Here is a 12,967-nt window from a genome sequence, read left to right as displayed (position 1 = left end):
ATACACTGAATAGATACACTAAACACAACACAATCAATAAATAGATGCCAAAACATTAAAAATACAAGAGAAGAAGGAGACTTGGCACTGTGGGTAGTGTGTTGGTCTCACAGAAGACATACAGAGGTGAGACAGAGCCACTCTAGTTACTGTGATAGATGATGCTAAGGGTTCTTGAACTCAGCAGACACCACGGCTCCAAACTTCAGTGAGCATCTCCACAACATCTAGGTAATTTTCTACCTAATCCTAATGCGGTTTTCATGCTTAACCAAATTAACAATAACTCCCCAGTATAATTTCATATTTAGTGCATATCCATATTTCTTGTTTATTTCAAAATACCCTTTATGTGTTTCTGCCAGGATTTAGATTACACATCCAGTTGGTAATCAGGACTCAGAATCTGAAGCCAACCTTGGTGAACAGTGCCATTGGCTCGAAGAGACCCTGCCTGCCTGGTGTCTCATAGGGTCAGGATACTGACGATGGCAGTCCATCCCCACCCTCATGAAGTCCCATTAGCTTTTCCCTGCATAGCTCATGCACTGGTATTGTCTTCTGACTGCGTCGCTTATCAGGGCCCACAGAATGTTTCCTGTCGATCTTTTCATATTAGTTAAATAAGAAGTGTTCTTTAGGGTCTGGGGAGATGGCTCTGTAGGTAAAGTGTTTGCTGTGCAAGCCTGAGACCTACACTTGCACCCCCAGACGTGGCCGCTGGAGGACACAGACAGGACCCCAGGGCTTACTGGGCAGTCAGCCTCAGGTTCAGTAACAGACCCAAAGCAGAAGGTGGAGAGATGGTTCAGGGGCTAAGAGCACTTGCTCTTGCAGGGAACCCCGTTTGGTTCCCAGTACCCCCATGGCTGCTCACAGCTATCTGTAACTCCAGTTCCAAAGGTTCTGACTCCTTCTCCTGACCTTCACAGGCACCAGATACACACATAGTACACATACACACATATACAGGTAAAACATTCATACACATAATATAAATAAATGGATACGATGAGCAGCAATTGAGAAAGACATCCTGATGTCAACTTCTAGCCTCCATGCAATTGAGCACCTGCACAAATATACACGTGTGCACACAACACCCACACCCACTCAAGAATATTCTTTCAATAAATACAGTTAATTTTTTAACTTAAAATATAGTAAGATTCCAAAAAAGATAAATCTTAATTCAGTCTTTTTCATTGCGAGTTTGGAAACTTCTACTTTTGTTGTTATTGTTTGAGACAGAGTCTCACTAAGTAGCCTTGGCTGGCCTGAAACTCACTCTAGAGACCATGCTGGCCTTGAACTCATCAAGCTCTGCTGCCTCTGTCTCTGCCTCCTGAGTGCTGGGATTAACAGTGTGTTCTACTGCACTTGACCTCCTTTGTTCTTTCCGAATCTTCTTGATGACTCGCCACGTTGGCCAGTTCAGTTCTTCCCAGAGAGGGTCTCATTTTACCCGCATACATGCATTTCATGCATACGGACGGATGCTTGCACAGAAGTCTTTGCATCCTCCAGTATGTGAGTGCCCCTCAGTGCTTTCCAGAAGACAGAATGCATTTCCTTCTGATTCTCTGTTCTAGGTCACACTGTGAACAAGATGCGCAGGCACTCAGATGCAGAGGTGGCATGTCTTGCCAAAGACGTTCGCACCGAGTGGAAAACCTTCTTTGAAAAACATTTGGATAGACCTTCTATTGAAGTCCGAAGTGATCCAAAAACTGAGTCATTTCGAAAAAATGCCCAGAAATTACTCTCAGAAGCCTTGGAATTAGAGGTAAGGTTTTTAGTGTGATTGTGGGGGTTCCTAGTGAAATGAGCCTGTGTTCCCACAGTGAGCTCTCCCCACCTCTGTGCAGGCCTGTCCTGCAAAGTTATTCTTGGGGATGGAGACAGTCAGCAGTTAGGAGCACCCCTTGATGCCTTGCACAGGACTCAGGTTTGATTCCCAGCATCCCACTGGATGGCTCACAACCGCCTCCATAACCTGCTCCAGAGAATCTGACTCCCTCTTCTGGCCTTTTAGGTACCCACAATGCTCAGGCACACACATGCACACACATGCTTACACATACATAAACATTTTTTAGATATTAAATAAATTAAATTAAACTGATAGGTTATTCTTCAAGGATTCTGCATTTATGAGCATTTGGGAAGAGTGTTGTATGTTGGCTTTGGAACTGCCAAGACCTGGCCCCAGTTCGGGTCCTCATTGTGTACCTGAGGCACATTCTCAATGTTGCTGAGGCTTGTTCTCACCTGTGAAAGGAGAACCGAATCCCACCACCTGCGTTCTTGGGAAGGCTAAATGAACCGCTGAGATGAAGGGGTAGTCTGTGATGCCTGCTGGTTAGAAGTCATGTAATAAATGTTGATTTCTTCGAATTTCAATTCTTTCTCTTCCACTGAAATAAAAAATTTGAAATGTTGGAAATTATCAGTGACAATAAAGAGGAAACTCTGCTCCCTCATTGTTTGTCAAGACCTGTACTTTCAGATCTGTGGCATAAAATCTACTCGATGGGCGTATTCCATCACAGCCAGAAGCCCGGCTGATAGTGGTCGTTTGAGGTATCCATGCTGGAAAAAACTTTGATCATTAATAATAATATTAATCATGAGCCAGGCATGGTTAAAGCCAGCACACACACCTGTAATCTCAGCACTGGGGAGGTAGAGGCAGGCAGATCTGTAGGCTCAAGGCCAGCCTGGGCTACAGAGTGAGACTCTGTCTTGAAATATAGAAAAGAACTTAATGTTATGAGAAAACAGATATACAGCATCCATATTTTCCTACTATAATTTCTCCGTACTGAAATATCCTTCAAGATTAAATTGACAGACACAGAAGTTTTGGGCTGGCAAGATGATTCCCCGGGTGAAGGCAGCACAGGCCTGGCACCTTGAATTGAATCCCTGACGTGTTTTAAAGGGGAAGGAGAGAACTGACTCCATGAAGTTGTTCCTGACCTCGCGTGTGTGCCTTGCTGTGTGTGTCCACACATCACGACCACCCCTCCTGCAGGCAAATGGCAGCAAGAGACCTTTAAAGGAAGACTGAGGAGCGAGACTTAAGTGCTAGGCCTGTCCTCAGTTTCCTTTCTGTCTCAGTTATTTATCCAGAAAGCAAATGGACTTGCGCTGTGTTATTTACACTTTTAAAAGAAAGACTTGGGTTTTTAAAATGCAAACTTAAAATATCAAATGAAAAAGATACAGAACATATATTCAGGAAAAATATCTATAGATAAATAGAAAAATATGTTTTATTTATATGAAAGTATACATTTTATATATAGCTATAAGTAAATAGATATAGATAGATAGATAGATAGATAGATAGATAGATAGATAGATAGATAGATAGATATAAGGATATAGAAAAAAGTCACCGTTGAACCTGCCTCCTAGATGTAATATTGTTAACATTTTGGTGCATTTCCTTTTATGGTGAATTATTACAGTTTTTGAGAGAAATTTCAGACAAGCTATGGTTAGCCAAGATTTATTTAGGGCAAATTATTTGCCAAATGTCCCATAAGATATTTTTATTGATTATTTAAATAACATTCCAGAAAATTGACATAATTATTTACATTTGTGTTGTCTCTTGAACCTTGCTCAATCTCAATTAGTGTCATCTTGTATCTCCCATCCTATGCATCTTTATTCTCACGTCTGACTCTTCTGTCTGGTAGTACAGAGGCTCGCTGTGCTGTAAGATAGCTCAGCTTTTCCTAAAGGCAGCTTCCGTATGAATAATGAAGAGAGCAAATGTGGAAGTTGTAACTAATTTTCCAGAGTATCGATTAGCCAGCAGATTCACTATTTTAAATAAAGCTTATTTTTGAAATAAACCAGGATTACTGCCGAAACATACAGTGTGGTCTATAATACGCAGTTAATGTGGTGGTAAATACCAGTTCCCTGTGGTATCTTTTTAAGTAAATGATAATAACGAAGCCATGCTTGTAAGGATTAATGAGCAGTTTGCCTGCTATATTAAACTCCATAATAATTATCCTTTTAGTTTATCCATTAATTATCCTTTAAATGGCACATCAAGTGGTAAGCACTCAAGTGTTACAGAACGAAGTTGAAAAAGTGATACATTCGTTAGTGCTTTCCAGTGTAATTGGGAAAAATATCAGATTCAGTATAGCCAAATGGTTTTGTTCCCAAAGAGTTCCCAAATTTTTTTTTTAAAAAAGATTTATTTATTTATTATGTATACAGAAGAGGGCACCAGATCTCATTACAGATGGTTGTGAGCCACCATGTGGGTGCTGGGAATTGAACTCAGGACCTCTGGAAGAGCATTTGGTACTCTTAACTTCTGAGCCATCTCTCCAGCCAAGAGTTCCCAAATTTTAAAAATGTAAAGTATGTATCTTACTCTCTTCCTCGCCCAAAAAGAGAAAACCAAACACCCTGTCTGCCTTGCATAAACAGCCTGGGATGGTATTCTTGTAAATGAATACAAATCCTTTTACCCATTACATAGGTTAATCCTTGCACCTGCCATTTCCTTAGTGAGGTGAATCCGTGGCCCACCTAATCCTGATCTGTGACAGTAACCAGCGTTGGTTGCATCCGCATCAGACATCAGGACTCCACAACTGTGCTTTATCACGCTGTGGTCAACCTAAGTTCCCAGCCCGACGACTGAAACTTTCATGGATCCTAGGGTGTGTTTTTGCAAATCCCGACTCTCCCGAGTTTCTGTTTCAGTTCGTGCTTTAACAGTGAGAATCCCGTGTGACAAATGCGTACCACTAAAGGTTCCCCCTTTATCACGCTGCAGAATTTGCTTTCCGTGTTCGTGGATTGCTTCCTTGTTCCTGCAATAATGGACCAGATGAATCAAACGGCTGTTGGTGGAGCCCGGGCCCCATTGCCTCCCTTCCTCCCTTCCAGGTCTTTCTTCTTCTGTCCCTTAGATCTTTCCTCACGAGTGTCCCCCATCGAGTCTCTCTCACTTCCCCTCCTCATTATCCACTCTCCTTCCTACCTCACGGCCTGTGATCATTTCCCTATTATCATTAAAAAATGAACCTGATTCTAAAGTGAGCCCGTATCATTAAGAGTTGGGACACTGGCTGGTGGCCCAGTTGGTCGTCAGATGTTGCTAATGAGGTCCAGCTCAGGGGTATGTTCTCACCGGACCGTTAGGGTGGTAGTGGGGTTTTTTCTTCTTTGTTTAATGGATTCATGGATTCAGACTGTACCCCTGGCTTTGACTAGCTCTCTCATAAATGTATCCAGTGGTCAAAAAGAAGTGTGGCGAACTGTGTACAAATCCAGTTGTGCTAAGGAAAACCCTCGCATGGTTTTTCTCCAGTGAATAGTCAGTTCATTATGGGATCTGCTAGGTACAGGGAGAACACAAGCTAAACAGTTGCCTCCTCACCTAAAAAGCTCACTCCCCCTAGCTTAGTGCATGTGAGTTACTAAGAGAACTCTAAGACAGACAGAGATAGTGGTCCTTGGGAGCAGATGGATGCACACACAACTGGGAATTCGAGAAGGTTTCATGGAAGAAATGGCAGGTGAGCTCGCTGTTGTAAGAGAGGTTGAATTTTATGAACTAGAAAACACAAAATGGAACTCTAACTGATATTTTATCTGTTATGGTAATGATGCTATTAAAAGAGCAGGAGAGGGGAGGGATGTGTGGGGAGAAAGGAGGGTCACTCGACAGGTATTTGTGGAGCACTTCCTACATGCCTACACCTGAGCTGGGCACAGGGAATTAGGAAATGAATCCTGTGGAGGGGTCAGCCCTAGAGGTGCCCCCAACCACAGTTACAGTAGCATGGGGAGGTTCTGCACGGAGGGTAAACTCAGGAACAGGACCTTGAATCAAAGAGTTTACAGACATGGCGCTTGATTAGGGTGCCATGTCGTGCCAAGCCCGTTCCTCTGAGAGCATCGCTTGGCTGTTTTATATCTTCCCCCAGCTACAGCCGGTTCCTCCCGAATTGAACAACTCTGGATGTTGAATAATTGAATAATACACACTCCCCCCATGGGCACAACTAGATAAGGGCAGCGAATCAGATTCTCTGTCACTGAGAACAGGAACTCAGGAATACCAAGACGACAGCACCAGTGTTAAACAGGAGGGGTGGTTACCTGGTGACCACCACACAGGGCCGTGTTGCCCCTTGGCTCTCTGTGCTCGGCGCCATCTGCCTCCCAGACGGTGATTAGGTTGTTGGGGTGTTAGAAGCACAGGTTGTGAGGAGAGAGATGTGTGGAACCGAAAGAGAACTGGGCAGTAGGAGTTGGGAGTGGGCACGGTGCAGGGAGGGACGGAGTCCAGTGGGAAGGAGACTGTCTGAGTTTGCCTTTTGTTGCTGTGATAAACACCATGATGAAAAGCAACTCGCCAAGGGTTTATTTGGCTTACATGTCCCAGGCACAGTACCAAGGGAAGCAGGACAGGAACCTGAAGACAGGAACTGAAGCAGAGACCTTGGAGGGACCCTGCTTATTGGCTTGCTCTACCTGCTTTCTTACACAACCCAGGACCACCTGCCCAGGAGTGGCCCTGCCCACATAATCATTAATCAAGAAAATGTGCCAGGATTCCGCACTCAGGAGGCAGAGCCAGGCAGATCTCTGTGAGTTCGAGGCCAGCCTGGTCTACAGAGCGAGATCCAGGACAGGCTCCAAAACGACACGACACAGAGAAACCCTGTCTCAAAAAAACAAAAACAAAAATCAAGAAATGCCCCCAGACTTGATATAGGCCCATTTGAGGAAGGTGTTCCCTCAACTGAGGTTATTCTTCCTAGACTCTAGCTTGTGCCAAGTTGAGGAAAACCCAGCTAGCACAAAGACCGTGAACGATACGGAGACAAGATCTGATGGCCACACACAGTCACTGCCTCGTTGTGTTTGGGGCTCTTCCTGTTCCATTCAGCAGATACACCTCACAGCAAGATCAGGTCCCAGAGAGACTGAATCGTTCACCTAACGCACCAGTCAGGACCCACTGGAATAGGGTCAGTTCAGCATGGAGGGGGTCTGAGTCAGTCAGGAGTATCCTTTGTTTTGTGCAGGAAACCTGTACAGAGAAGTGCATGATGTGCTTTATAAATGGCATGAGCGTTTTTCTTGATTCCTCTTCTCTGATTAGCCTGAGTTTAGCAAGATGACTAGATGCCCCCTGCTTTCCATCACACCCCCGGCATAGCACTCATCACACTGCCCCAGGTCTGGGGTTGGTTTTGTCGTGTGCTTATATTTTGACATGATCTTTCCGTGAAGCGCTGGCTACACTTGAGCATGAGCGCCTCCTGCCTCAGCCTCCTAAGTGTTGGGCTATGTACCACGGTACCCGGCTCTTGTTGGCCCATGTGTTACATGCTCGCTCGATCTCTCCCTCTCTCTCTCTCTCTCCCTCCCTCTCTCTGGTTTTTCGAGATAGGGTTTCTCTCTGTAGGCTTGGCTGTCCTTGAACTCTGTAGACCAGGCTGGCCTTGAACTCAGGGATCCTCCTGCCTCTGCCTCCCAAGAGCTGAGATTAAGGGTGTGTGCCATTCCACCTGGCAACAAGCCATCTCTTTCTAGGCTGTGAGTTTCCAGAGAGGAAGAGTCAGGTCTTATGTGCTGTGCCCCCAGATCAGGCCTGCGCAGTGGCTGCCGAATGGTGTGTATGAGTATCCAGCTGTGTGACCATCAGGGTTCCTGGAGGGTTTTTTCTGGTGTCTCTAACTTTATTCCCATGGAATGGCTGTGACTTGTTTTGTGAACACAAAGATACCCTCTTCCTTTGGTAACTATCCTCTTTAAGGGGGGAAAAAAGGCCTCTTGCACATTAGGCTAAGTAAATTTGGTGAGTAGCCCACCTCATCTCAGGTGAGAACCTCTCTGGCAAATACTGTGGGCCCCCCGTGCCAGGAAGTGCCTGCCATTACAGCCTGGCTAAGCAGTTTGGACCCAGGGCTTCTTCAGAACAAGTTTAGTGCTTGCCCAGGAAGCCCTGAAGAACCTGAGGAAGTTGGGTTCCAAAGAACTGTGGCACACAGAGCACACCCTCCAGCCCTGGCCCAGGAGGCTCGAAGCCAGGGACATAGTTTCCCCAGCATCTGTAGGCCGGCTGCACAGGCGGCCGCTCTCGGCTCTTCCTCCTCCTTTCTTTGGTTTGGGCCTGCCTGTCTTCCCCATGTTAGGCCGTTCTATCAAACGTCAGATGACCCTTTCTACATTTTGGTATACTTTTTCTTTCCTTTTTTAAAGATTTGTTAGTTTATCTGTATATGTGAGTGCCTGAGTGCATGCACATGTGCCATATAAGTTCGGGTACCTACTGAGGCTAGAAGAGGATATCAGATTCCCTGGAACCAAGGTTACAGGTGCCATGTGGGTGCTGGGAACCAAACCCAGGTGCTCTCCAAGAGCAGCAAGTGTTCTTAACTGTTGAGCCACCTTTCCAGCCCCATAGTGTCCTTTCATTTATTTATTTATTTATTTTTATTTTATTTTTGAGACAAGATGCCATTATGTAGCCCTGGCTAGCTTAGAATTTGTTATGTAGACCAGGCTAGCCTCAAACTCACAGAGATCTGCCTGCCTCTGCCTCCTAAGTGCTGGGAACAAAGATGTGCACCACCATATGGGCCTGACCTTATGTATTTATGTTTTTATTGAGTTTTGTTTGTTTGTTTGGTTGGTTGGTTGGTTGGTTAGCTGGTTGATTTTGTTTTTAGACAAATAGGTTCTATGTTACCTGAGCTTGGTTGGCTGGTTGGCTGGTTGGTTAGTTAGATGGTTGATTTTGTTTTCAGACAGGTAGGTTCTATGCCACCCGAGCTTGGTTGGCTGGTTGGCTGATTGGTTAGTTAGCTGGTTGATTTGTTTTTAGACAGGTAGGTTCTATGTTACCCAAGCTTGGTTGGCTGGTTGGCTGGTTGGTTAGTTAGCTGGTTGATTTTGTTTTCAGACAGGTAGGTTCTATGCCACCCGAGCTGACTTTGAGTTTGCAGTTTTCCCAACACAACCTCCTTACCTTACAGTCCTGCCTCAGCCTCCAACGTGCTGAGATTCAGGACGCGACCTCCATTCCCTGCTTGATCTTTGTGTCTGCACGGTACAGAACATACCTGTGCTGGCTCAAATGGCCCCATCAGATTGACCTGTGGACAAGCCTGTAGGCCATTTTTCTTAATTAGCAATTGATGTGGGAGAGTCTGGTCCACTACAGGTGGTGCCAGCCCTCGGCTTGTGGTCCTGGGTGACATAAGAAAGCTGGTGGAGCGACCAGTAAGCAGCCCTCCTCCATGGCCTCTGCATCAGCTTCTGCCTCCAGGTTCCTGATTCCTTCCATGATAAACGGTGTTAGGGAAGTGTAAGCCAAATAAACCCTTTCGTCCCCTCAAGTTGCTTTGGTCGTGGTGTTTATCACAGCAGTAGAAGCCCTAACCAATCTAGGCACAGTGGCCACACTCAGTGCCTGGGAGGGACTGAAGAGGGAAGAGGAAGTGAGAAATAAAAATGTGGACTGTGAACATAGCTCGGTGCTAGAGCTTATGTGTGAGGTCCCAACACCAAAAAGAAAAAAAGAAAAAAAAATAGATAGATAGATAGATAGATAGATAGATAGATAGATAGATAGATAGATAGATAGGCGAGAGCTTATGTGTGAGGTCCCAACACCAAAAAGAAAAAAAAATAGATAGATAGATAGATTGATTGATTAAATGAAAAGTATTCCTATTTTAAAGAACTTATTGCCAAGGGAGCTGTAATATATTATGACAGTGACCAAGGGACCCTGAGGACATTGTTGCAGCGAATAACTCTCAGTCCTTTACACTAAGGTTTTCTTTCCATATATGGGGGTGAGGTGGGGAGTGCTTAAGCTTGATATACCAGCATAGCAGTGTGTCTCAGTTAGGGTACTGTTGCTGTGATGAGACACTGTGACCAAAAGCAACTTGGGGAGGAAAGGCTTTGTTTGGCTTATGTATCCTGACTCACAGTCCATTGGCGGAAGCCAAGACAGGAACCTAAACTGGGCAGGAACCTGGAGGCCGGAGCTGATGCAGAGGCCATGGAGGGGTGCTGCTTACTGGCTTGCTCCTTGTGGCTTGCTCAGCCTGCCTTCTTATAGAACCCAGGACCACCAGCTCAGGGATGGCACCACCCACAGTGGACGGAGCCCTCCCACATTAATCACGAAATCAAAAAAATGCCCTACAGTCAGGTGTGGCGGCGTATGCCTTTAAAAAAAAAAAAGGCATCCAGGCAGTGGGACCGGGACCTGTCCTCAGTGCATGAGTTGGCTGTTTGGAACCTGGGGCTTATGCAGGGACACTTGGCTCAGCCTGGGAGGAGGGGACTGGACCTGCCTGGACTGAGTCTACCAGGTTGAACTTAATCTTCAGGGGAGTCTTTGCCCTGGAGGAGATGGGAATGGGGGGTGGGCTGGGGGAAAGGCGGGGAGGGGGGGACCCGGGAGGGGGGAGAACAAGGGAATCCGTGGCTGATATGTAAAATTAAATTAAATAATAAAATACACAAAAAGAAAGAAAGGAAGAGAGAGAGAGAGAGAGAGAGAGAGAGAGAGAGAAAATGTTCTACAGGCTTGCCTGCAGCCTGATCTTATGGAGGCATTTTTCTCAATAGAAGTTCCCTCTTCTCAGGTGACTAGCTTGTGTCAAGTTCACATAAACCAGCCCGCGCGCAGTGTGATTCCTAGGGAAAAGCAGTTCTTGCTACTAGGAGGTGGGCCTGAAAAAGTGGGTATGCCTGGAAGTTCCCGACCAGCCACTCAGCCTGTCCTGGATCCATGTGTGGACACAGGTCCTGTTTTTGATTAGGTCTGGGACCTCAGGCTGGCTTTTAGACCTGAGGCAGGTCACCCCAGCACTGCTACAGAGTCTGTCCAGCTTCCAGACTCAGCCACCTGGGAGTGTCTCTGACTGGAAGGGAAGGCGCATGAACTCTGGAATCGGGTCTGGTTCCAGCCCTGCCTCTTCAGTTGTGAGACCTTGACCCCCCCTTGACCTTGGAACCTCCTCCTCAGATGTAAAACGTGCTAGTCAGTTATGAATATATAATGTGAATGTGACTTATAAACTGCGCTGGATGCATCTCAGGGTCCAGACGAGCATTTCTAAAACATTACACAAAGTTAAAAGGCACTTTTAAAACAAAGAAGTATGCGCCGTTACTCTGATTTATTGTCCTTGGACCCGGCTTCCTGGTCGGTAAAGCGCACGGTCTGGTGCCGGTTGCTTAGTTCAGGCCGGTTTCCTGTTATAATGGCAAATATTACCACCCGGCAGGGGTTGTGAATGAGGTCCCTGTCACAAAGCACATGGCCTTGTTCCTTAATTGCCAGGGTGGAATTAATTTGCTCTTCCTGTTTCTCTTGTGACAGGAAGTAGATGTCCTTGAATTTCAGTTGATTAATGGAGGCCCCAGAGCAGAGTGCGCCAGCCTCTCTTGCTTTTAATCCTTATGCATCGCAAGGCCCTAATTTGATAATTTTGCTGTTTTTCAGATGGATCACCTACTGGTTGAAAATATTGAGCGGGAAACGTTTCATCTCTGCTCCCGGCTCATTAACGGGCCGTACCGGAGGACGGTGCGAGCTCTGGTCTTCACATTAAAGCACCGCGCCGAGATCCGGGAGCAGGTGAAGAGCGGGGCGCTGCCGGTCGGCACGTTTGTACAGACCCACAAAAAGTGACCCGAGGGCCGGCCCAGCGCCGGGCCGCGCTTCGCCACTCAAAGACTCTTTTGAGTTTGGGTGATGCGGGTGTCGGCTGAGCTGGATATTCCCATGGTGCCGTTCCTTCAGACAGAATGTGGGGAGCCCTGGGAGAGGGGCCGGTGGGAGCGGCTTCATTAGCTGCCTTGCGCCGGCGCTGCCTGACGGGATGCACAGGGCTGTCACTGGGAAGCGCCATCCAGCTGCCATCACCCAACACAATGGAAGGGTGACAGGTTTCACTGTGAGCTTGCCAAGGACACCTCTAAACTCCCCCATGTCAGGCAGATGAAGTTACCACTTTATTTCGCCACCCTGCAGGTAACTGAAACTCAATTACCGCTGCTGCTCCCTCGGTTCCATCCCCCTGAGTTTAGACAGCTCCGATGCCTCTCAGAACTCCCCTGTCTGTTCTCTTTGCTCAACCCCAGGGGTGAGCCCACCGGAGCCTGAGACCAGCCCTGCTTGCCGGCTTATCTGAGCCTTTCAGCTCTCCCTGGAAGACCTTAGGGATGGGCTCCTGAGCCCCCATGCTGAGGCTTCTAATGAGGAGCTGGCCTGAAGCTTCATGCACCTCGGGGTTTATTTGAATACAGGCTCTGTTGAAGATGCATAATGAAATTTCTCTTGCAGTGACTTACTGCAGTAGGAAAAGATGCATGCGTGAAGATTTTCAATGAAATATGTCTACACAAGCCTGCTTGGGTGATTATGTAAATTGTACTTGCTCTTTAAAAAGTGATAATAAACAGACGTACTAAAACAAGTATAGTTTCCTCATGGAAGAGCTCTAGAGAGCTGAGTGTGGTGGCTGGTGCCTGTAATCCCAGTACTCGGGAGGCCAGTTTGGGGTATGTAGTGAGTACCAAGCCAGCCAGACCTACATAGCAAGACTGTCTCAAAAAAAAAAAAAAAACCCAGAAGAGAAGAAAAGAGGAGCTTGGAGCAAAAAAAGGAGAGAGGGTAGGCAAAGGAAACGTCTGGGTTGAAAAGGGTAGTTAATGGGGGGACAGGCTGGGCGTGGTGGCGACCACCTTTTATCCCGGCACTCTGGAAGCAGAGGCAGGTGGATCTCTGTAAGTTCAGTCCATTCTGGTCTAGACAGTGAGTTCAGCCAGGGCTACACAGGAAGATCCTGTCTCAAAATACACACATACACACAAATATGCAGAATCTGAGGGAGGCAGCCAGACCCAAGGGGAGCTGGGAACAAAGGGGAGGACCAGAGGA

The 12,967-nt window shown here is 46.6% G+C and overlaps 1 protein-coding gene across 6 annotated transcripts in view; it reads left to right on the top strand.

Annotated features, from left to right (window-relative positions):
- Positions 1–12,503, top strand: part of Tceanc2 (transcription elongation factor A N-terminal and central domain containing 2) — a 44,054-nt gene extending 31,551 nt beyond the window's left edge. For all 6 annotated transcript variants that reach the window (XM_042271551.2, XM_042271550.2, XM_006977708.4 and 3 more), the window contains exons 4-5: positions 1,593–1,786; positions 11,528–12,503. In XM_042271551.2, coding sequence (XP_042127485.2) covers positions 1,593–1,786; positions 11,528–11,716 — 383 coding nt within the window. In that variant the 3' untranslated portion in view covers positions 11,717–12,503. The remainder of the gene's footprint in view (positions 1–1,592; positions 1,787–11,527) is intronic.
- Positions 12,504–12,967: the final 464 nt, after the last annotated feature.

This window comes from Peromyscus maniculatus, chromosome 2, assembly GCF_049852395.1.
Source record: "Peromyscus maniculatus bairdii isolate BWxNUB_F1_BW_parent chromosome 2, HU_Pman_BW_mat_3.1, whole genome shotgun sequence".
Classification (NCBI taxonomy): Eukaryota; Metazoa; Chordata; class Mammalia; order Rodentia; family Cricetidae; genus Peromyscus; species Peromyscus maniculatus.
This window is presented reverse-complemented; position numbering and strand designations above follow the sequence as displayed.